A 25,459-nucleotide genomic window follows, 5' to 3' on the forward strand; every position below is an offset into this window, starting at 1 on the left:
GCACTTAAAAACTCCCAAGCCACCAATAGTGTTTGATATACATATCTGCGGTACTTAGTGTTTGTTGAACAGATGAATAGGAAAGGGAGTCAGGAATGCTGGTTCTCAAAGGGCCTCACTGAAGGGGAATGGCATTTAGGGTGGTCTGTAAGGAAAAGTGACTTTTATAGAGAGAAGAGGGAAGGGAAAGGCTGCAGGTGAAAAGTACAGTAGGAGCAAAGAAGCAGGAAAGTGCTTTTTAAAAACAGTGGTTGCATCTCAAATCTTTGGAAACACCTTGAAAGACTCACTGCAGCAGCTCTCCAAAGAGGATCAGAAGCAAGAGCCTGTCTCTCCACCAGGCCCCGCCCCCAGCGGGGCGAGGCTAGCAACAGGCGCGCAGGCGCACTAGCGCCGTGACGCTCAGGCCCCAGAGGCCCTGTCTGCGTAGTCCGCGGTGGTGGCGGAGGTGGCTGTGCCCCGCCCTCCCGCCGCGACTGGTCACCTTCGCTCTGGAGCACTCGCACTGAGGCAGAAATGCCGCTGTCGGACCGGAGCCTGCTCTTGCTAGGCCTGGTCCTGGGCTCCTTCTGCACCCTTCTAGGATCCGTGGCGCCAGGCAACAATTCCAAAGGTGATGCCTGTGCCCCTGCCCTGATTGTGGGGCTCTCTTCCTCCCTCCCAGCTCCCCTCCATTCTTCCCTCTGTACATTCATCCTTTAGTCTCTCGCTCCCTCACTCATAGTTTTCCCTCCCTTCCTCCCTTCCTCCCTTCCTCCGTTCTTTCCTTCCTTCCTTCCTTCCTTCCTCCCTTCCTCCCTCCCTCCCTCCCTCCCTCCCTCCCTCCCTCCTCCTTCCTTCCTTCCTTCCTTCCTTCCTTCCTTCCTTCCTTCCTTCCTTCCTTCCACTTACTGTCTTTTCTTCCCTCTATCCATACATCCCTCCTTCCCCAAATTCTTCTTTCTGTTCTTTTAACCGTTCTTCCCTCTCTCTCCCTCTTTCTCCCTTGGTCTCTTCCTCTCTTCCTCCCTTCCTCCCTCATCCAGGCTTGAGGCCATGGCCAAAGCCTAATCCTACTACCCAGGTCGGAGGCTTCCTCTGTGCACCGACTCCCACATCTCTGGCTTGGTTAGCTGGTTTGTCAAGGTGCAGGGCACAGTTTGGACCTTTCAGTACCCTAGCACCTACCATGATCTGGGTTCAGTGTCTGTGCAGGTCATCTCACTGAAGCCGCACCCTCCCGTGCAGATGCTCTGAATGTCCTTCTAATCATTGTGGACGACCTGCGTCTCTCCCTGGGTTGTTATGGGGACAAGCTCATAAGGTCTCCAAACATCGACCAACTGGCATCCCACAGTCTCCTCTTCCAGAATGCCTTTGCCCAGGTATGTCTGGGGTTCTCTAGGTATGTATGTGTGACTTGTGCACTGAGGGTTGGAGAAGGGGGGTCACCTCAGCAGTTGTTAGATGCCCCTGATTGTGCCAGGCATATCTTTATTAGAGGGAAGCATCATCTGGAAAATGGCAGTTGTGATAACCTGGTTGTCTACTAACAAGGAAGCTTGTACTTTCAAGGTTCCCCTCCTCCTTGGACCCAAGTAATACCCTGGCCCTAACATGCTCAGCCTTCTTCCCCATAGAGGGGGTTGCCTGGTTCTGAGAAGGAAGGGGTGCTATAGAATGGCACCCTTAGACCTGCTGGCTAACTTTGAGTGCCAGTCAGCTTGCCATGGTTGCACTTCATCTCATTAGTGAGGGCACCCCCAAGACCCTTGCCTGCTCTGTGCACCTGTGAGACACTATTGTGTAGAAGGACATAATCATCTGCTGGTTTGAGGGGCTGAGGCCTTCCCTCCCTCTTTCCTGGGAAACATTCTGGTGACTGGGTGAAACCCAAATCCCACTGTTTGGCTTTGAGATCTGCATGACTCAGCTGCCAAGCTGTTTGCTGAGGACTTGGTAGGTTGCCTGGTTACGTTTTAGCTCCCAGACTGTTTTTCTCTGATGATGTTTCCCTCTGCTTCTGTTCCCTAACAGCAAGCAGTGTGCGCCCCGAGCCGAGTTTCCTTCCTCACAGGGAGGAGACCTGACACCACCCGCCTGTATGACTTCAACTCCTACTGGAGAGTGCAGGCTGGAAACTTTTCCACCATCCCCCAGTACTTCAAAGAGAATGGCTACGTGACCATGTCAGTTGGAAAAGTCTTTCACCCAGGTACTGCTTGCTGTCCAAACTCTGGGTTATTCATGTCCAAGCACTGGGGATTCTGTCCTGGGGTTGGGGCTGTCTTTGCAGAAACCTCTTAGTGCTAGGTGGACACCTCATTATTCACTACTGACGTTTTATAAAAATCTTACTTCTCAACCTGGCAGGAGGAGTGAAAGGGGGTAAAAAGGGTAGAAATAACAAAGGGTAGGAGTTTTTCTTCCTTACAGAAATTAGTCATGGTGTGGTTTGATTCATTCAGCTCATGGGGTGGAAGAATGTGCACTGGATTGGATGAGATTCTAGCTCTGTGCCTGACCCTCTGTACTCCAGGGTCCTTGTCAGTAAGTTAGGGATTAAGGGTTAGAACATCTGAAGATGTCCCATGTAGCCAGAGCTGTTGTTGCTGTCTTGCGTAAAGAAGGGGCTGCTGCTTAAGGTCTGTGAATTAGGTCAGCAAAAGCAGTGTAAGCTGATACCCAGGACCTATAGAGTGTCAGGGACTACAAATCCTGACCTTCAACACTGCTTGATAAACTGACTCTCTCGAATGCCAAAATGAGAATGCTAAAGCACAGACAAACTTTAAGACTTTTTTTTTAACTTACAGAAGAATTGCATGATTATTGGACAAAAAGGAAGTATAAACTAAATGTAAAACACTTGTAATCACAGCACCCTGTATTTTGATACAGGGGAGCTGTATTTTGATGTCCACCCTATTCTAGGCACATTATTTTTCTGATTGGAGATTATTCTGTACATATAATTTTATATCATGATTTCTAACATAAAATTTTCCCATATAGTTACTCTTCATGCAAAGTTTTTTTTAAAAATGACAGCCCAGTAGTCTAATATATAGATCTACTGTACTTTAGTCCAAGTTGTTTTCAGATCTTTGCTGTCCCACGTAGAGCTGAGATGAACATCTCTGGAGGCAGAGTGAACTACTGATGGGCAGTGCCACCAGGAATCTAGGCCCCTGGGTTTCAGTTCTAGCTCTGCCACTTCTTAGCTGTGCAGTTGATCTTGAGCTAATCATTCACCCTCTGAGCCTCAGATTCTTCTCTGGGAAGCTGAAGTCATAACTACCTTAATTACCTACCAGGGGAGTGTTCAGTGCAGGTAGTTCAGGAGTGTGAAAGTGCATAGAAAAACCCAAGCCCTGTATAGAACACAGTGCTTATCATTAGGGCAGTGGTTCTCAACCTTCCTAGTGCCGCAACCCTTCAATACAGTTCCTCATGTTGTGGTGACCCCCAATTTCATTGTTATAAATTGAACATAATTAAAGCATAGTGATTAATCACAAAAACAATATGTAATTATATATGTGTTTTCTGATGGTTTTAGGCGACCCCTGTGAAAGAGTCGTTCGACCCCCAAAGGGGTCGCAACCCACAGGTTGAGAACCACTGCATTAGGGCTTACTACTTGAACGTTTTCAGTAGTTTTCCTTTTGTTCACTGCTTACATTGGCAGGATCAACAGCCTTCTTCTGGAACCCAGTTGGCCAGTCCAGGTTGAGGGTAACTTTAGGCTAGGCTAAGTTGGGCCCAGTTTTGAAGATGAATCAGTCAAAAATATTTTGTGCAAATAAAAGCCCACCATCAGAAGAACTTTCTGCAGTCAGTACTCATATTATGATAACCCCTTGTCTGAGAACAGCTGGAGGGAAGAGAGTTTTGGGGAGATGAGGAAATAAAGCAGAGGGGAGATTTTGTTTCAGGAAGGGAGGCCAGATATGGCCTGAGTGGTGGTGTTTACCTCCTGCCTCCTGATGGTTAGATTTTGGGATCAGGCTCGAAGCAGAGTGTTAGCCAGAGAACAAAGGCTTTGCTTGCAGTCTTTGTGGAAATACATTTTTCAACTTGTTCTTTGTTCTCAAGACCTTGTTCTATCAGGGAAGAATCTGTCAAGGATGACAGCAGCCACCTTTGATTCAGTGCTAGCTATGTACCAGTAACTGTGCTGGCTGCTCCATTAATCCTCTCCTCAACAGCAAACAAGGGTTTTTTTTTTTTTTTTTTTTATCATAGTCATCATTTCCTGAGGAAGAAATTGAGGCTTGTTGGAGGTCAAGTAGCTTGCCCAAGGTTGCACAAGTACTAAGGAGCAGTGCCGGGACTTGAATTCAGGTCTGTCAGTGGCCTCTGCTCTATCCACTATTCTTATTGTTCTGATGAACCCCCCCACCCACTGCCCCCTAAGTATTTCACTGTGCTGATAATGCTCTTTCTCCCGGGGTTCTGACTATGCTACCCTCTCTGCTCCTCCTGGCTAATCCTCTCAGATCCACTTGGTAGCACGTCCCCTAAGACTCCTTGCAAGCCTCGCTGACTCAAAAGTCCTCACTGTGAACGTCACCAGACCCACATTATCTCTGGGCCTGGGGCCTTTCCCACTTAACACAGTACTTCTACTCTAGATAGCTGGCACTGATTCCTTGGTTTCACACATTGTTATTTTGTCTTCCCAAATAGGCTGTTAACTGCTGAGCTTAGGATGGGTTTAGTAGTATGCTTCATGAATGAGCACTGAGCCTGGAGTTCTAAGACACTGAGCCTGGAGTCCTGGCTCAATCATGTAATATCTGGTTGGCATCAGGCATAGCACTAACCTTCTCTGAGCCTCCTCTTCCCCACCCAGCCCATGGTGGTGTATGTGCCTTTGCCACCTTCTTCACAGGGCAGGTGAGAGGCTCCAGTGAGGGCTGCAGGGCTATGTTGCTGTAACAGATTGGCTTATCTCACCCTTTTAGGTTTCTTCCTAAGAGCCTAACATGAATTACGAGGGCTTTAGAGACTGGGAGGTCAGATGCTTAGTGCTCGAATAGAAACCTAGAGAGAGTTGGCTTTAGGGGGATTTATCATTATGTGGCCTAAGTTCTTGATTTTATAGATTAAAAAACTGAGGCCCAAAAGGGGAGATGATACTTCCCTAAATGTTTACAAATTTGTAACTTAGGGTGAGGAGGGCATTGAAAGACCCTTCATGTTTTATTTAGTGACTTTCTTTTTCTCCCCACCTCAAGGAATATCTTCTAATCATAGTGATGATTCTCCATATAGCTGGTCGGTTCCACCTTATCATCCCTCCTCTGAAAAGTATGAAAATACTAAGGTAAGTATGTGAACAGGGTATGGTTCCGAAGAGGAACCACTTTTACACTGTCTAGTAATTTAAGGTTAACTATTGTGTATGCTGTACCTTCTTTCAAGCTGGTTATCCATTGAGGTTTGTGGGTTTTGTTTGCGATTTTGACTTGACAGAGACAAGTGTTGAGATCTTTGGCATTAGGTCCAGTGGGAGAGGTGGCTTTGTTTTAGAAGCGAGTGGGAATGCCTTCTTCTAGAACCGTACATTCTAGTGTGTAAGACTCATTTAATGGCTCCTTGGTGCTCATTCTGGATAAAGCTCTGTGCTGAGTGTTATAGGAGATGCTGAGACATGGAAGGGTGAGAGAGAGACCTGTGCTCCAGGACCTTCAGCCCAGATAATCTGTCTGTCTGTCTTAGGCCTACTGGGTTTATTCAGGTGCTGAGATCTTTGATAGGAGTTTTAAAAATTTAGAGCATTATGGAAGAAAAGGAATATACAAAGTAATTTATTCTTGGTTCAGATGAATTCCCAATCTATAAGTGAAACTGAAACCCATATTTAAGCAATTCAGAAAACCAGCTGCAGGACTGAGAAATGGCATGCTCCTTGGAGGCTTTTAGATACATATGGAGAAGGGTGTGGATTTGTGGGGGTTGGTGTGGTGGAGTATTTTAAATTCTTGAAAACTTTCCATTTTATGTAGATTTAAAGCTTTGGGCTCTTGCCTTTGGCTTATGGCTTGAGTATTAACAGAATGAGATTGGAAAACCCCATCTCAATCCCTACATTCCCTGAAGCCATCTTGCTACTTTAAATATATATTATGGATTTCAGAGAAGAAGGGAGAGAGATAGAGAGATAGAAACATCAATGATGAGAGAGAATCATTGATTGGCTGCCTCCTGCACGCCCCACACTGAGGATCGAGCCCACAACCTGACCATGTGCCCTGACTGGGAATCGAACCATGACCTCCTGGTTCATAGGTCAACATTCAACCACTAGCCATGCCAGCCAGGCCATTTTGCTACTTTTTAGTGACCTCAAATGCCAGGTCCATGTTCCCACTCTACATTTGTTCTCAAAGTGGTGGCTATAACTGTGCCAAATCCTCTGGAGTGCTGGAGATCATATAGAGGGGAGCAGATGCTGGGAGTCAGGTGCTGGGCTGTTCAGCCTGGGGCTGGGTGGACAAGGCAGCCTGTGGAAAGATGCTCCCATTTGACATGGAGCAGCAGCTGACACTGCCCCTGGGTCTTTGTAAGGTGGAAATCATGGTCAAAACTGACTTTGGCCTTTGGCCAGCATGGCCACTTTGGGAAATGAAGCAGTAGGTTAAATTCTGTGCATCGTGTGGTTGAGGATCTGGTAATTCCATAGACTGTCATCTTAATCTGTCTTTGAAATTGAAGAAAACATTTTTAAAATTTTTGAGATACAATTCACATACCATAAAAATCACCCTTTAATGTGTACAATTCAGTGATTTTTAGTATAACCACAGAGTTGTGCAACCATCACCAAAATCAATTTAAGTACATTTTGTTACCCCCAAAAGTAGCCTTGTACCCATTATCGTTCACTACCCATTTCCTCTCAATCCCCAGCCTGTGGCAAAAACTGATCTTGCTCTTTGATTTGCCTCGTCTGGACATTTTGTATAAATGGAATCATACAGTGTATGTCTTTTTATGTCTGGCTATTTTCACTTAGTATAATGTTTTTGAGGTTCATCCATTTTGTAGCATGGATCAGAACTTCATTACTCTTATAGCCAGAGAGTAATCCATTTTATTTATCCATTCATCAGTTAATGGGCATTTGTGTTATGTCCACTTTTTAGCTGCTATATTCATGCACAGGTTTTTGTATGGACCCAAGCTTTAACTTCTCTTGGGTAGAATCACTAGGTCAAGTGTTCGTGTGGACTTAGGTTTTTACTTTTTGTTATACACCTACAAGTGGAATTGTTGGGTCATATAATAACTATGTTTAACTTTTTGCAGAATTCTCAGAGTGTTTTTCAAAGTAGCTGCCTTGTTTCACATTCCCACCAACAATGTATGAGAATTCCAATTTCTCCACATCCTTGCCAACACTTGTTATTTTCCATTTGTAAACATTATAGCCACCCTAGTGGTTTTGATTTGCTTTTCCATGATGACTAAAGATGTTAAGCATCTTTATGTGTACTTATTGACCATTTGTATATTTTCTTCAGAGAAATATCTATTTAAGTCCTTTGGCCATTTTTAAATGGGCTTATTTCTTTATTGAGTTGGAGACAGATTTTTTTTTATCATTAGTTTACTTGGGTTTCCTTTAATTATGATCTAGAGACAGAGGATTAACAGCAGGGAGGTAAGTGCTGGTGGCTTTCTGGCCCTTCTCTGGAAAAGCAGAAATGCTTCTGTGTTTAAGTTCTACTTCCTGTGTCCCTGTTCTGAATGACTAATACTTAATGGGCTGGGCTGCTGATATGAATGTTAAATACATTGTGTGTGTAAAATCCATGACTTCTATTTCTTGCACCTAACAAGCTGACTTTATATATTTTGTTTTGAAAGACATGTAAAGGGCCAGATGGAGAACTCCATGCCAACCTGATTTGCCCTGTGGATATGGCAGACATACCTGAGGGTACCTTGCCTGATAAACAGAGCACCAAGAAAGCCATACAATTGTTGGAAAAAATGAAAACATCTTCCAGTCCTTTCTTCCTGGCTGTTGGGTATCACAAGCCACACATCCCCTTCAGATACCCCAAGGTGAAGAGCTGGCTGAGGGCTGATCCAACATAGTCATGACAGCTGTGCTGTTTGTTAAATAAGGGATTTGTGTAGTGAAGGTGGCCATATCCTGCCATCACTAATATACTCAGTGGTGTGAAGATGGGATTCAGAGGTCAAGGCTAAGTAGTAGACTTAGTACATATAAGAATCTTGTTGGAAATGCTTGGCTTTCTACTTTCCCCCATTGGAGGGTTTTATTTCTTTTCCTTGAACTCAATGAACAAATGTTGAGTTGGTTGGTGAGATCATTATAGAGAAGAGTCAGAGCTGCCAAAGCCTGCAATAGGGGATGGTCCTTGGGACACAATTCCAAAGAATGTGAATCCCTCTTCATAAGCCCTTTACCCCAGAGCCTGTCAGCTCAGACTCCACATACACACGACACTGCATTTTTGTTGGAACCTCAAATCCTGTACTTGCATTTAGAGCTTGTAATATCTTTTAAAAAATACTTTTCCCTATCATTGTTAGTTGTTTTTTTATTGTGTGTTCCCTGGGCCTGAGCAGCCCATTTTTTTTTAACTTCTCATCCCTTGCTCATGAGGAGAGTTGAGACCAGAAGGCATGTTCCTTGATGCTGCTGGTATCTTGCTTAGATTGGCCCAGGGATTTCACCTTCCTAGCAGGAGCTGTCAGGTCCCTTGATGGAATGAGTCTCACTTCTTTTGCTTTTTGTGCAGAAGAATTAACCTTGCAGGCCTCACTATATCCTTTGGAAGTTTTGCTTATGAGCTTGACCCTGGCTGGAAACCTGAATCTCTGGCGTGTTCCTACCATTCCAAGAACTGATGAGTGGCTCACTATAACTATACTGTTTATGCAAACCCTTACCTTCCTGCATGAAGTCTGGAAGTTTGGTATGTGTAGGCAGAGAATGCCAGGGTGACCAGCCCTAGTAAAAACCCTGGATTCTAAGGCTTTAATGAGCTTCCCTGGTGGCAGCATTTCATACATGTTATCACACAACACGTTGCTGAGGGAATTAAGCACATCCTGTGTGACTTCACTGGGAGAGGACTCCGGAAGCTTGTGTCTGGTTTTCCCCAGACTTCATCCATGTGGCTTTCTTCTTTGCTGAATGTGTTTGGTCTCCTTTTACTGTAATCAATCATAGTCATGAGTATGACTGTGTGCTGAGTTCCAGTGAATTACGAACCTGAGGATGGTTTGGGGAACTGACAACACCTCTCCACACTTTTTCTAGTTGCAATGGAGGGGAGATAGGAACAGGAGTGCATGATTTGTATGAGGGAAGAGAGCTGTCGCTACTCTGTTTGTTGAAAACAAGTCACAGTATTTCATTACCATTGGCATCTTATGGGAGTGACTTAAGGTCTGACTTTCAGATGGGGAAATGCCTGAGCAGTGTTAGTGAGTCACCATGTGAATGCATCACAGGCTTAGAAAAAAGGCAACATAAATACTGATAGAGTCTCAGCCCTGTGCCTTTGCTAAAAGAGTGACAATCTGGTGGCTTTATGTGCTTTTCTTCAAGGAGTTTCAGAAATTGTATCCCTTGGAGAACATCACCCTGGCTCCTGATCCCCATGTCCCTCCTGGCCTTCCTCCTGTAGCCTATAACCCCTGGATGGACATCAGGCAGCGGGAGGATGTCGAAGCTTTAAACCTCAGTGTGCCCTATGGCTCAATTCCTGTGGACTTTCAGGTACCAAGAACATATTTTGGGGAAGTATTAGACACTTAGGGCATGATGTCACTTTTCTCTGTAGATACTATGTACTAAGAACTTTCTCTGTCCAAAGCATCTTACAAATTGCTGGGGTTGGGGGTGGTCTGGAGGCATTTAGGACATAGGAAGTGCTGCATGGATAAAGTGTCTCCCAGTCAGTGTCTCCACTTCCAAAGAAAGAGGCATCTGGAGATTTGATAACTCACTGGATGTGGGCACAGGGCTGAGGAAGAGGCCTGGATGATCATCAGTAACTCATGGAGCATGCTATTTAATCTAAGTGACAGTTCATCAGTTATAGGGTGGTGGGCAACTCCTGTGATGCCCAGAACACTCAGTTTGCTGGTACTTGCAGGTCCCCTCTGAGGAAAATGCAACATGGGCATGCATCACTCTCAGAATGATGCAGGGTCTCTTGGTGAGCAGGGTCTTGGAGCAGAAGGAGCTGGGGCACCAACATGGCCAGTGCCATCCAGCTGCAACATCTGGTTTCCCTTTGCATGAGGTGGGGGTGGAGCAGACATAGAGTTAGAAGCTGCACACTAACTCATCAGCTACCCTCTCCCTGGAGTGTAGAAGACATGCTGACCAATGCTATTTCTGGAATATTCCACATTCAGCCCTGCCCTTCTTTTACCATGTGAATACTCCAACAGGCAGTCTACAGTGGAAAGAAGAGGGCCATGCTTTCAAAATGTGCTTCCTCTATTACCTGCATCAGAATTACCATGAGGGCTGCTAGAAACTCAGAGTCCTGGTCCTCACTCATACATAGGAAACTAGAAGCTGAAAGTGGAGCCCGAGATCCTGCATTTCCAAAAATATCACATAGTTGACTCTGATGCACACAGAACTTTGAGAGCCACTGCTATAGGGTATAGTTTACAACAAAATATAATGTACAGGTATCTCTTGCTGTCCACACATATTTTACCCCTGAGTTTGGACAGCAAGAGTTTGGGTGGTGTGGGATGTGTGTTCCTCACATAGACTTGCTTCCTGAGTTTCAGATGGTAGTAGTGAGAGTTTAGAAAGCAGCAGATTCATCCATTTGTTTGGTTTCTAATTTCTATTTGTAAGAGTTCCAATAGTAAGGTTGCTGGAATTGCAACCCCACGGCTACAGTTGAACACCTTGTTAATAATAGTCACTTAAGATGACCCTTTAAATGGGCTCTGTGCCAGGAAGGGTGCTCAGTATTGTATATGTTCTCTCTTGTAGTCTCCATGGGAATGTAATGAGGTACCTGCTATCTCTGTTGTCCAGATGAGGACATTAAAGGCAGAGAAGTGTGGTGACTTGAACCAGATTACACAGTTAGTGATCGTGGAGCATGTAATGCCAAAGCTGCATGGTTTATTTTGTTGGTTCCAAACAGTCCCAGTTCAAATTTCTGTTCTACCCCATATCAGCTGCATGACCTCTATCAAGTCATTGTATCTCTTGGAGCCTTAGATTCTTTATCTGTAAAATAGAAACCAGATGAAGAAAGGTTTTCTGTGAGAACACCTACTTCAAAGGTATTTAGTGGGGACTACAGTGATCATGTGAAAGCATCAAGGACAGTGTCAGCTGCCTGGTGAGGGCTCCTTCAAAGTTCTTTTGTCCTCTATCCATTGGTGGTGTAGCTGCCCAGTTGGACACAGAGAGGTGAAAGCATGACCCAGAGGAACTCCCTGGAATACTCATGAGCTGGTCCCTGGCCCACATTTACCTGGAACTGGGGACCTGCTCACTGTCCTCTTGCAAATTTAGGGGTCTGTGCCCAAGCCCCATCTCATTCTATTCTTTAGCCTCAGTTCTATGCCCTCTTTACCCCCAGATTTCTAACTGAACTCCATGAGCCAGCCACCTTAGCTTCACACTCAGGAGTTTGCCATCTCCCAGGCCAGCTCCTCTTCACCACCCTGACCACAATCTTTTTTTTTTTTTTTTTTTTTTTGCAGCTCCCTTACTCCACGCTCTCATTCCCTCCTACACACCTCCCTGGGATTGCTTCTTCCTATTCCCCAGTGATTAGGACCTTTCTGGGCTTCACACCTTCCTTGAATAGCTTCTGCCCCATGGAAGGTCACTTACTGTTCTTGGTAGCACCTCAGCCCATGTCCATTTATCCTTGCCACACCTGCAGTACCCCGATCGCAGCCACCACCTCTGCTCTCAAGTCTGAATCCTTAGCGAATCCATGTAGCTATGAGGCAGAGACACACACACACAGCCTCTAGCCCCAGCAATTCTATGTGGTGTAGACTCTCTGCTCAGCTCCCTTCAACCCCTTTGGCCCCTCTGCCCCACACATCCCTCTGCCTGGTCTCTCAGCAATGACTATGCTTCCTGTTTCAGAAATGGAGGCTGGTAGACAGTCTAAGGGAGGGGAATGCAAAAGATGGATGTGGGTACATATCCTAGCTGTGGTCCTTGCCAGCTGCGTGTCTCTAGGCAAGTTAATCAACTGCTCTGAGCCTCGGAGTCCTCCTGTGTAAGATCAGAGTGGTAATGCTCACCTTAAAAGATAGTTCAGAGGATTAGTTGGTACCCAACAGGTGTTTGGTAAATGGTGCTATTAATAACTCCCTCACCAGTATCTAGAATCATGCTTACATGTGTGCTGGGCTAGCAGCCTTCTCCCTAATCTTGCAAGAAGAGCAGCAGGGACTTGGCCCCCCAGCCCTTTGACTCCTCCTTGCCATTATCTAAAAACGAGGTCTCCTCTCCTCACCCATTTTCCCCCAGCCTACGTAGCTGATCATATCCATCCCATCTTCAGAAGTCCTACCTCCCTTGCCCCTGCCTGTTTCTTCTCCCTTACCAATTTTTTTTGCCTGCCCTTCAAGGGAGAATGAGTGAAATGTCTGTTCTTGCTGTGTCCATGGCCTCACTGTCCATTTGTTCTTTATCCCCCTCTGCACAGCCTTCTGCCTTCCCAACCCACTAAAGAGTTCGCACCTGGGTCAGCACTGACCTTGTTGACAAATAAAATCCATCCTATGGGTGTAACCTTCCCTGAGTCCTTGCTGCTTTCTTACTGTTGATCAGCACCACCCTTTCTGGAAACGTCAACCTCCTGGTGGACTTCAGTCCCCATGGTAGGCCCCTCTTTCTGCATCTGCCACTTAGGAGTGCTGCTTCCCAACATTAGCCCCAGAGACCCTACTATCTCCTTTCTGTCCCTCCTCCACAGCCAGGCTCAGCTGAACCCTGCTGAACTACTCCTCTAGCCACAGCCTCCCTCCTGTTTTCAGAAGTGTCTGTCCACTTGGCTGTAAGAGCCATTCCCAGGCCACTGCCCATGGTGACTTCAGCTCAATAGGCTCCACATGGCCAGGCCACCACTACTGCTCTTGCTTTTCTTTAGCCGCCCCTCTGCTTTTGTGCCACCCCCATGCGATTGAAATAGCCATTGAATCATGCCATCAGCTGAAGGAGAAATCTAGAGTTACCCTTGGAGTCCTCGTCTCCTTCCCTTGCATGTTCCCTCCCCTTTCCCACTCCTACTTATTCTCCCTAATCCCTCTCAAATCTATACTGGCTTCTTGCTCTTCACATTTTTCCCGACCACTGCAGTGGGTCTGGGTGTGTTTTGTTTATTTAACAAATGTCTATTGAGCCCTTCCTGTGTGCCCAGCACTAATACAGTATCATTTTTTCTTGAGCCACTGGAATCTGCTCTGGGCTGTTGCCTGAGGAATCATGCTGACCTGCAGCCCAGACTGTATTGACGCCTCACCCTGAGCATCCTCAGTGCCTCCCTTTGCCTCCAGTGTGGGACCTCCACTCCTTGGATGGACCCATGAGGTCTGGATCATCTGACCTGTCTTTCAGCATCCTCCCCCTTGGCCCTGTTGTTTTATTTTTCATACACAGCGGCCAGCTGACTGGCCCCAAACACACCCTGCTCTGGTGATTTTGTTCCATTCTGTGCTTTGTAGCCCCTGTTTAGTGTGCCTTATCCCAAATTGTCTGACTGCCAGTACCCTTTCTCAAATGCTAACTCTTCTGTGAAATCTTCCCTGATTTCCCCAGGCTGACTTGAGGGCTCATTCTCCCATGTCATCCCTGGGCCCCAATAGTAATGTGCACTTTCTTGTCTCTAAGCCTGTGTCCTCACTGGACAGGTGACTTGTTAAGGGTAAGGACCACATCTGTTTCTTTCCCTATTTCCAGTGGCTAGCATAGGAAGGCAGACATAGTCTTGAATAGGATACAGCCATCCTGACAGGTGTCTTTGATCTCCAGGAGGATCAAAGTTCCCCAAGCTATAGACTGAAGGCTTTTATCTAGTAGAAAGTTGAAGTAGGCCGAGGTTCAGCATAATCCTCTTAGAGAAGGTTGTTAGATGGATAGCAGTCATTTTTACCTCACAGATAGAACAGGTGAGTCTCATGATTACCCTCACCTGGCAGTGAGAAAAGAAGCCAGAAGGTCCAGCCGGTAAGATGGCTGGGTACATGGTGGAAGCTGTGGCTGCTCTGATAGGTCAGTGGCCCCCTTATTCCTCATCTTGGTGGGGGTTCATCTTTTTCTTTAATATTTCTGAACAAGGCTTGGAGGGGAGTCATCCCAGAAGGGGCCATGACATTTTTACATCAGTGCTTGGCCTGGCTGCTCCAGAAATCCCTCTTGGGTTTAGGGACCATGGAGGGTGTGCTGCTCTCTTGTCCCACCATTGCTCTCCAACCTGCTGGGTGTTTGTTAGAGATTAGCCTCACATGCCAGCTGCAGGCAATGAAGACAAGCAGTTTCCAGTCTTCTGCTGGGTTAGAAAGTAGTCAGAGGAAAAGGCCCATCCACTGCAAAATGTGACTTTATTTGGAGTTAGGGTCATTGCTGATGTAACAAGTTAAAATGAGTAGTCCTACTGGAGTAGGGTGGTCCCTGACTCAATCTGACTGGGAAGAGAAGAGAGGTACATGAGGAAGAATTCCATGTGAAGACAGAGGCAGAAATGTGAGTGCTACAGCTGCAAGGCAAGGAACGTCAAGGACTGCTGCCACCACCAGAAGCTAGAAGAGGCAAGACCTTCTCCTCAAGCCTTCAGAGAGAGAATGACCCCGTGGATACCCTGGTTTCAGACTTCTGGATTCCAGAACTGGGAGACAATACATTTCTGTTGTTTTAAGCCCTCCACTTTGTCATCCTTTGTTGCAGCAGCAACAGGAAATGGATACAGGTTTATGGTATCTTTGGAGTGACCCTTAGCAGAATTTGGAGGGACTGAGGGATCAGTTTCTATGTACATGGTCATCTCCTGGGACCTGTAAGAGTATGTGAAGGAGACAGAAAGAGACAGTAAGTGGCAAATCCATCTGCTGTGCCCTAAGTGAAAGCTGATCCCCTTAAAAAAGAATCTTAATTTTACACCTGCATAATCACTATGGGGCAAGGGGATGTAGATAGTATAGTAATGAATGACATGTTTTGACAGAGAAAATCAAGGGCATCAGCACAGGGATGGTGTTTGGGAGGGATGTTCAAGTGAACACTGTCTATGCTACAGCAATTTAAATCACAGTCACTCTCATTATTACTATTATTTTTTTAAATTTGTAGAGGAAAATACGTCAGAGCTACTTTGCCTCTGTTTCCTACATGGACACGCAGGTTGGCCACCTTTTGAGTGCTTTGGATGACCTTCAGCTGGCCAACAGCACTATTGTTGCATTTACCTCAGATCACGGTAGGCATTTTAAAATGCTCTGGTGAGTCACTCACTTGGGGTGCTTGTCTGACCGCCTTGTTAGTTCTGGGACCTCTCTTCATGTCTCTGTGGCTCAGAGGAGCATGTGAGATGCTGAGATGGTAGAAGTGGGTGGGTGGGGGAAATCTGTAGCAACCTTTTATTTTTTTTCTTAATAAAGTCAGCAGGAACCCTCCATTTGTGTGGGAAGCCTTTTTATCCCCCATTTCTAACATAGAGGGTGGGTCTTAGGAAGATCCAAAACATTTTTGATAGAACTCAACAAGGCCTTCAGATCTGCCTCTACCCCTCCACTCCATCCTTTCTGCCATGAGCCTGGGGTTCACAATTATCTCTTCTAAGGCAGTTTCCCACTTTTCCAAAAAATGAAAACATCTTTTTTTTTTTTTTTTTTTTATTTTTTTTTATTGCTTAAAGTATTACAAAGGGTATTACATATGTGTCCTTCCCCCCCCCGCCCTTGACAGTCCCCTAGCCTCCCCTAAAAACATCTTTTTTTAAATTTCCTTTTTCTTTTAACTTTTTAAAATTTCTCTTTAATTTGAAAATTTTAAATATGCCAAAGAGGAAAGGATAAATAACTCCTTGGTTTCCATCCATCTTCCTGCTACCCAGGTATCCACTCATGGGAGTCTTGTTCATCTCATCCTCCACACCCACCTCTGAATTCTTTTGAAGCAAATCCCAGGTTGTTCAGTTTTATGAACAGTATCTCTAAAAATTTTTGGCTTTTTTGAAGTATAGCCACATTACCAAGAACCAAGAAAACAATAATTTAATATCATCTAATATGAAACACAGCAATATTAGAACATAATATGTGCTCATTGCAAAAAGGAAAAAAACAAGTTCATGGAACATATCATATAGGGCCAGAGCATCCTACCCTGGGCTAACTGTCACTGACAGATCGGGGGCCATTTGCAGCTTTTGGTTGTGCATATGCATGTGGCTACGGGTTATGTGTGTGCATGCATGTAATATACTAGTAATGAAACATGGCAGGGTTGATTGTGCTATGTGTGCTGTTTTGTTCCCTGATTTGTTTTTTTATGACTTAACAATGTCATAGACAGTTTTCTGTGTCATTTTTCACAACCTAGCTTATGCCTTGTAAAGGCCTGTGTATTTATTATATATGGAGGTGTTGTAATTTTTTGCTATTTCCCTAATGAACTGCCATCCACTTCCGATCTCTCTTCTCAGTGCTGGGTTTCCTCTTGCAGTGCTAACACAGCCCTTTGTACCCCATGATGGCAAGGCCCACTTGGAAGCACTCTTTGCTCTGAAGCAGCTGCAGTTGATTACAAATTGCTCTTCTCAAAGGGCTCTCCCAGGACTTTGTACATCTGAACTCCAAAAGTCTTCTCAAATCCATGCATAGCAACTCTGTGGCTTTGGTTATTTTGTAACACAGAATACTCAATGTACAATCTCTGTCTTTTATGCATTATTATATCAAAAAGAATACTCAAAAGGATTGGAAATTTCCAACTTGGAGTGTTCAAGTTACCTTTTTAAGGGATGTTTTAAATCAGGGTTAAGGGTGGTTTTTAGTCAAGGTTAAAGATTTGCAATCAAAAGTTATATTTTTTGATCTGTGCTATGCCCTAAAAGTTGGACAAGCTGTCCTTTTTTTTTTTAATTTTAGTGATTGTGCTATAGTTTCACAGCTTATTCTTTGGTGGTACACACCCAAATGTAAAAACCAGAGGTATGAAACTTGAGTCAAGATAGATAGACATAGGATAAGGCAGTGATGACACTATAGCTGTCGGAGTCCCTGCCCAGTCAAGAATGAGCCCATCTTAGCAGGGGAGGTGGGTTTGGGGGGCGGGCACTGATCCCGTGAGTCCAACCTGAGTGCATATTGCTAGCTGCTTACTAAGAAGAAGATATTTTAGTTTGAGAATTTAATATTTTTTCCTCTTAATAGGTTTCCTCATTCAAGATAAATGTGTAACTTCAAATAAAGTAATATTAGGTGAAATCACCCTTTCCCTGGTAATTTTAGAGGAATTTTTTGGTAGTTGATGAGTTTTTGCTTCCTCTGGTTTTTAATAATAACAGGAAATGAAATGGTGTCTAAAATTAACAAGCTGTAATGTGATTATTTCATTTTATGCCATTCTGTGCTTTTTTACGAACCAGGGTGGGCTCTAGGCGAACATGGAGAATGGGCCAAATACAGCAATTTTGATGTCACTACTCATGTTCCCCTGATGTTCTATGTTCCCGGAAGGACGGCTCCACTTCCAGAGGCAGGCGAGAAGCTTTTCCCTTACATCGACCCTTTTGATTCCATCTCAGAATTGATGGAGCCAGGTATACAATATGCTAAAGTGATATAGCTTGACAGTAATAGCTTCTTCTGTTTATATAAACCACTTTACCAAATCATAGGCTAGGGGCCTACCCAGTCCACCTTCTTGTCCACTACTGGCATTCCTACACACGTTTCCTGGGTATTTTCCATGCTCTGGGTAAGGGAGGACTGGCAGGGCCAGAGATGACAAGTATGGCCCCTGTCCACAAGGAGCCATGAATGGCAGGGGTGGGGGAGTGTGGAGACAAAGGAGCAAAAGGCATCCCTAGGATAGGAAGGGCTATGTTAGAGGTGACAGACAGCAGCAGCCTACTTCAGAGCTCAGAGGAAGTAGTTAGCAGATTCGGTTAGGGCAGGGGCTGTTCCCCCATTCCCACATACACAAACACAGATGAGCAAAACTCCATTACCTACACACTTCTGGCAGAGACTTAGCCCTTTGTGAGAGAGAGACATTTGCCATTTTGGCAGCTCATCAGTCTAGTGAATCACTAGTTCTGTAACATTACCAGGTGATTCTCCTTCTGCCCTCCCCAACAGTGACCGTCAAGTTTACTTTGATTTCCATGTGCCAATCTTTCCAAGCTTTGAAAACAACATAACCTTCTCTTCTCTAGACTGAAATCCCCAGTCCATTAACTGTTCCTCTCAAGATGGTGTTAGACCCATGGTTATCTTGGTCTCTGTCTTCCAAAATGCTCCAGTTTGAGAAAGCACTTCCAGAAATGTCTTTTGGACAGGATCCCCTCTTTGCCACACAAGGCAACCTGGATGGTGTTTTTGCGAGTTGTCTAATGACTTGATCTGCTCAGTGCAGAGATGAGGCATGTACTTTAGACAACATTTGCTCTTTGGGAGTCCTTTTTCTACGACTCTGCTAAAGCAAGTTGCCCCCTTTCTGGAGTTCTGCATTTAATCCATCTTTTTAACATCTACGTTCTGTACTTTGTAGTGATTCCTATTTAAATTTTTTCTGGTCTTGGACCATCATTCTGGCCCTTTTAGATCTTTCCAAGTTTGCTTTCTACTGCCCATTTTTATTTTCTGCACATTTGATTTTTGTGTGCTGCATGCTCTCTCTTCTTTCATGTCATTGATAAAAAGGTTAAACAGTTTAAAGGCATGAATATAGCTTTTGTTGACTTGGAGAGATCTTCTGACAGGTTGAGAATTTTTTAAAAATATATTTTTATTGATTTCAGAGAGGAAGTGAGAGGGAGAGAGAGATAGAAACATCAATGATGAGAGAGAATCATTGATTGGCTGCCTCCTATGTGCCCCCCACTGGGGATTGAGCCCACAACTCAAGCATGTGCCCTTGACTGGAATTGAACTGGGAACCCTTCAGTCTGTAGGCCAACACTCTATCCACTGAGCAAAACAGCTAGAGTGAGAATATTTTTTGAAACTTTTGTTGGGAGGTTTTCGGCAACTTATAAATTTATAAAACTGCACTGTCATCTAGTTTATTTCCAAATTTTATCTCTAGCCTGTGTCTGTTTCCTGAACTTTGGACTTAGATTTCCAACAGCCAATCTCACATGCCCAGAGCTAAACTTCTGACCTTTTACCTCAAGCATTCCTTTGACACTCTTCCATATACGATATGCAGTGCATCAGGAAGCCTGTCACTCTCCATTCACAATCTGTCCATTACATTTCTCACCATTTCACTGCCATCACTGTGGACCACAATGCCACCATTTCTTGCTGGATTACTGGAATAATTTGCTAAGTTCTCCTTGGTGTGCCCTTGATCCCCTAGAGTTTTTCTTCCTCATAGTAGCCAAAGTGCTCCTGTTAAAACCCAAGTCAAATTGTGTTATAGTCCTGTTCTGGAGCCTTCTATGTTTTCCTGTCTTACTCTGAGCAAAATGTCCTTACAATGACTAACAAGGTCTTATGTGATCTGGGTCCTCATTATCTTCCTAACCTCATCTTTTTACAAGCTGTCTTATGCAATGACCCTGTTTTCTCATGACGAGATTCAGGGTAAACATTTTTAACATGTACACTACATGTGAGGTTGTGTGATCTCATTGTATCACATTGGGGCACTTCTTGGCAGCCTGTGCCATTATTAGTAATGCCAGGTTTGATCACCTGGTCAAGGTGGTCATGTCAGCTAGGTCTTGCCATTGTAAAGGTTATCTGTAGTCTGTTCCTTAACAGACTTTTACTCAGTGGTTTGGGCTTCCACTGATGATCCTTGCTTGAATTAATTATAAACTGGTGGTTCCAAAATTCCAATAGTTTTAAAAGTGCCAAGAGGGCTGTGGGCACCTTCATTTTGCATCCTGCTGTTGGGTGAGGTGCTGAGTTGATATTGTTTCTAAAATTCTTATGCTAAAAATAGATATTATAAAAAAACACAAAACTTGTGGAGTCCAGATGGGCTCCTTTACTTATTCTGCTTTGCTGTGGCAGAATTCTGTAATGTAACCCATTCTGCTGGGTCTTTTTCTCCTTCAGGACGGCAAGTCGAGGACCCTGTGGAGCTTGTCTCTCTCTTTCCCACACTCGCAGGACTTGCAGGATTGCATGTTCCACCTCGCTGCCCCAGTCCCTCATTTCATGTGGAGCTGTGCCGAGAAGGCCAGAGCCTTCTGAACCATTTTCAATTTCATGATTTGGAAGAGGATCTGACCCTCCGTGGTAATCCCCGTGAGTCCATTGCCTATAGCCAGTACCCCCGACCTGCAGACTATCCTCAGTGGAATTCTGACAAGCCAAGTTTAAAAGATATAAAGTTCATGGGATATTCCATACGCACAATAGACTACAGGTATACTGTGTGGGTTAGCTTTAATCCCCATGAATTTTTGGCTAATTTTTCTGATGTCCATGCAGGGGAACTGTACTTTGTAGATTCTGACCCTTTGCAGGATCATAACATGTATAATGAAACCCAAGGTGGAGATCTTCCCCAATTGTTGACACCTTGAGTTGTGCCAACCATAGAGGGCATATATATGTAATGTGCTCCCTTCTGGCTGGTGACAGAATGAGTTAGAGCTGGTTATTTTGTAATTACCCTTAATATTTGAAGAGGTACCAAGGGGTATGCAATGAAAATATGCATGAATAATTTGGCCTAAAAATATATAACAGCCAAACATTTTTATTTGCTCTTTATTAATTTCTAATTGTTAATTAAACTGGGGCTTGGCTGATCCTTTTCCTTCCTTTTTTTGAACAATCATAGCTTATTTATTGAATGGATATGTACAGAGTGAGCAAACTAAAATTATTATACCTTTAGATATCAAGAACATAATAACCAAACAGCACTATATTCAAGAAATACTTTGTTTGTGGAATTTAGTACATTTCAAAAAAGTAAGCATATATCAAATTAGGTTCAACACTAAGTTCCTGGTTCTCTATAACTTAATAATTTGTCTTAGTTAAACCAATATATTAAAAGTATTATGTTAACATGTAAACCAAATTTCTTTTTAAAATGTGAAGTTAAATAATAATGCTAGATGCCAAGGTCTTAAAGTCTTATCTTAAATTTTTGTTTCTAAGATCATAAAATTTCAAAATCCAAAGATAAAATATATATAAAGTGATTAATGTGGAATTTCTACATCAAATAATAAATAATACTTAGTAAACTTGAGGCATGAGATGTATGAGAATTTCAGTTAAATTTTTTTAGAGACTTTCTGACCCAAATAATAATTTGTTAGTAAATAATATGACCCATGAACCCAAAGGCCATCTATTAAAGAGTGTTATTTACAATAGAAAGCATTTAAAGGAATAACTATCCATGAATTGAATCACAACCTTATTAGTGTTCCTCTTCAAGTGTGTTTTGTTGCAGACATCCATTTATCCAGGAGGCAAGAAATATTCTATTTTTAATTACTGATGAAATAAAACATTAACTTTATTAAATTATAAATTATTTTGAGAATTGTGAAAACTTTTTTTAGTATAACATTAGGTAATTTCTAATCCCCAAGAATGTAGTTCTGTATTCTCTAAATATGAAAGTAACCAAAAATACAAGTGGTAGTGATAAACTTAGCCTATATCATTTTAAAAAGGATGCAATATTCACAACTCATATTTCCAACATGTTGAAGCTGATTAATTATCATTAGTCATAATAAGAGTCAACCACTTTCTAAATAAACATCTAATGAGCTCTATATAAAAGTGAGTAATATTTAGTATTTCTGTTTGTACAAGTGCATCATTGTTTAAAGGTAAATGCTTGTAAAACAAAATACAGCAAATTAGAGTGTAGTAAGTGGTAACCAAAAAAAGGCAAGATATTATATTCAAAGATTACTTCAAATCAGTAAAATTTCAGAATTTTATAATTATTTTTTACTAAATAGCCTACAATAGAGGTATATATGGTAATACAACGATCTTCTAAGTGATTAAGTGACTTAGTGTTCTGGCAACAACAATTTCTACTTCAGGAGGGAAGGCCTTATTCATCTCTCCAATTCTGAAGCTCTTCTCTCTTGTGGAAGTCTCAGCTTCACATGTAGACGGTTTCCCTCAGCCTTTTCTTTTAATGCTTCATCCACTTTATGGATCTTATCACTTCCACTACAATTTTTACAATCCAGTCTGTAAATTTCTCATGACATATTTTCAGTGTTTTTAGCTTTATTTCCTACTCTACAGTTTCAGTAAGTTTTAACACAGTTTTATTTCACATTCTTTGTTGCTCCTATTGACTATGATACATACACTCATCACTTTTTCTCACTTTATTTCTTGAAGCACAGTTTTATTATAAAAAATCTCCAAATTCTGCATTTTTTTTTAAATCATAAGCTGAACTATGCCGTTTCGGCAGTAATTTATCTGAATTACTAAAGCAACATCTGGGTCTTGCATGTTGATCTGTCTCTGCTGGAAGTGCTTCATGAGGGTGTAGCCTCAGAATACTTCAGTTCTCTTTAGGCTGTAGTTTTACTTGGCCTCCCTTTACAAATCTCTCTTTTTAGAAGTTCCGCATTTCACATTCAGTGCCATACTCTTCTAAAACATCTAACAAGTTATGGTTGCTTTTTGTTTATTTGTGATACTGAACCCAATTTAGAGCCACTTTTGTTTCCTTTTGTATATCTCCAACATACAGTGGAATGAGCAGCCACTTCTAGTTTTTAGATATCAAAGTTGACCACATTCCTTATCTTGACTTAGTTTAGATAAACCACATCTTTGTTGTCTCACAATCTCACTGATCAGTACATCTTTTATTAATGGTTCTCCACTCACTTGGTTTGTAGAAAGTCCCATTTCACTTGACCAGGGGTTCTTTTATATAGTTCAGTTAAAACTAGAACAAGTGATCCTAATAATTTTGAATGGTCCTAATCCAGTGGATCACAAATATGAGGGTACATCAGAGAACCACCTGAAGGGCTTGTTAAAATCCAGTGTACTGGGCCCTTCCCATAAAGGTTCTGATTCAGTGTGTCTGGGTGAGGCCTGAGAATTTGCATTTCTTGCAAATCACTCTGCAGCTCTAAAGACCACACTTTGAGAACCACTACCCCTATGTGTGTACTGTCCAGTAGGTCCATGTGACTATTAATTGTAAATTAGTTAAAATGAAATAAACATTTCAAAAGCAGAATCTCAATTGCACTTGCCATATTTCAAGTGCTCAATAGCCGCATGTGGTTGTTAGTGGTTACCATGTTGGACAACACAGATCTAGAACCTTTTTGTCATGACAGAATGTAGATTGAATGGAGCTGCTCTACATTAACTCTGCATTTGAGCTGGATCCACGTGGTTGTTGGCAAGTTCCTCCTATGGGCTGATTCTCTACCCTGGGTTTGCCTGTGAAGCCATGTCCAGGAGTGAGTGAAGTATGTTTGGTTTAAGCATAGCATAGGGAGTTCACTCTGGCAATCAACCTCTTTTTCTCCATTACCATGGCCATCGCCTCAGCCCTTCTCACCTCCTTCCCAAGTAGTTTACCCACCCCTCTTCTTTCCTCCCTCAGTCCCTAAAGAATCCATGTGTCTTCCTGAAATCCCTCTTCAATCCTGCCCTTTGAGAACACCATTAGTGCCTACTACTGGGTCTACAAAGACCTCCGCTGAGCAGTCAGAGTCTTCCCTGACTCCACAAATCCCCTTCCCTCGGTTGACCAGTTTGTATACTGGTCCCTCACTTTCCTTTGCCAATCCCTGCCTCCCCATCCACCCCTAGATTTTTCCCTCCCCCCTTCACCATCCATTCATGGCCATTCTTCACACCCTACTCCCGTGCTCCCACCTACAAGAGGGTGAGGGTTTGTGACTCTCTAGACTACATCTTGGGATGAAATGAACATCACTAAAGAATCTTGTGGTCCCCTTACTTTAAAAAAGGTATTTTTTTTCTTGATTACAAAATTGTGGTAATTATTAGAAAAATTGGACAACAGAAATATAGTAAAAGGTAAGAAAATGCATCAGTATTTTACCCCAAGATAGTCACTTAATATCTTGTCTTTTTTGGGGTGTGAATTTTTACTAGTATAAGGTTGTCATCATACTATGTGCTTTATTGTACAATTTTGTATTCTTGGTTTTTTTTCCACTAATTATTATATGTGGTTACTACAGATTTTTGTAAAGATGCTTTATACTGGTGGGAATATATTTTATTGTGTAGTTTTTATCAATCTACACAACCTTCTTTCAGTTATTCAACGTTTAAGTTATTTCCAAATTTTTAGTATTGCAAATAATGCTGTGATTAACAACTTTTTGAATAAAATTTTTATGTATTTCAAATTACTCTCTTAGGGTAGTCTTTCAGTGGCACATTGTCAAAAGCTTCTCTATTTTGCTACTCTTCCCACTCTCCTGTTACCTTAGGGCAGTGAAGCTAACAATAAAGCAAATAAGCATACAAATAAAAACCATGAAATCAACAAAACCCCCAAACACCCACCCCTAATGATAATAGATAAAAGTGGTATTTTATTTTACCTTCTAATTCTTTGCTCATTAAAGACTTTGATCATGTTCTCTCTGTACGATTGTTGGACATCTGTATTTCTAGTATGTGAAGCTGCCTTTTAAATTTGGTTTTGGGTTTCACTTTTTAAGTAATTAAACAAATTGTTCTTTTCCTATGTGATTTTTCCCTGTCTTCTCCTGTTAAACCTGGAGACCTCTCTCATTCTGGAGATTGAATAAATATTCATAATCCTTTGATTTTTTTGTGGTTTGGTTTTATACTTGATTTATCCTGTTTCTTCACCGCATTATCAAAGTAACACATGCTCATTGTGGAAAATGGTGATGATGAAATGAAGCCCACCTTCAAGAATATAGCCCCTGTTGACATATGCATTTTTTTCCATTTTTTCCCCACATACATATGTACAGATACATTTTTATCTTTACATAGCTGAAATTTTACTACATACAATCCTATATCCTGCTTCTTTTTAAATCTAAAATAACATTAACATGGTTTTTCATGTCATTTACAATTCTTGGTTAGCAATTGTAATGACTACACCACCCTTCCTATACTAATCTTTCAACTGAAATTCTCAAATTTTTGTATGCATTTTTAAAAGTGGTAAATACATGTAACATAAAATTTACCATCTTAAACATTACTAAATGTGCAGTTCTGTGGCAATAAGTACACTCACATTGTTGTGCTACAGTCACCT

General features: G+C 42.7%; 1 protein-coding gene across 4 annotated transcripts; it reads left to right on the forward strand.

Moving 5' to 3' along the window:
* Positions 1-404: 404 nt before the first annotated feature.
* Positions 405-24,989, forward strand: IDS (iduronate 2-sulfatase). 4 transcript variants are annotated; one of them, XM_036304861.1, is made up of 9 exons: positions 405-613; positions 1,195-1,364; positions 2,017-2,194; positions 5,223-5,311; positions 7,858-8,058; positions 9,578-9,748; positions 15,323-15,449; positions 17,622-17,795; positions 20,269-24,989. In XM_036304861.1, the coding sequence occupies exons 1-9, from the start codon at positions 517-519 to the stop codon at positions 20,739-20,741; spliced, it is 1,680 nt and encodes a 559-aa protein (XP_036160754.1). In that variant the 5' UTR covers positions 405-516; the 3' UTR covers positions 20,742-24,989. The 4 variants fall into 4 exon arrangements, with proteins under 4 accessions (XP_036160754.1, XP_036160755.1, XP_036160756.1 ...); XM_036304862.1 differs by having other exon boundaries at positions 1,228-1,364; XM_036304863.1 differs by lacking the exon at positions 9,578-9,748.
* Positions 24,990-25,459: the final 470 nt, after the last annotated feature.

Source organism: Myotis myotis, unplaced genomic scaffold, assembly GCF_014108235.1.
Source record: "Myotis myotis isolate mMyoMyo1 unplaced genomic scaffold, mMyoMyo1.p scaffold_m19_p_4, whole genome shotgun sequence".
NCBI classification, from domain to species: domain Eukaryota; kingdom Metazoa; phylum Chordata; class Mammalia; order Chiroptera; family Vespertilionidae; genus Myotis; species Myotis myotis.

Bases quoted from the DNA above. Each gene is read 5' to 3' on its own strand.
- IDS (XM_036304861.1), top strand. From the start codon at position 517: ATGCCGCTGTCGGACCGGAGCCTGCTCTTGCTAGGCCTGGTCCTGGGC. The intron at 2,195-5,222 runs GTACTGCTTGCT...CCCCACCTCAAG, and splicing joins TGGAAAAGTCTTTCACCCAG to GAATATCTTCTAATCATAGT. The intron at 15,450-17,621 runs GTAGGCATTTTA...TTTACGAACCAG, and splicing joins TGCATTTACCTCAGATCACG to GGTGGGCTCTAGGCGAACAT.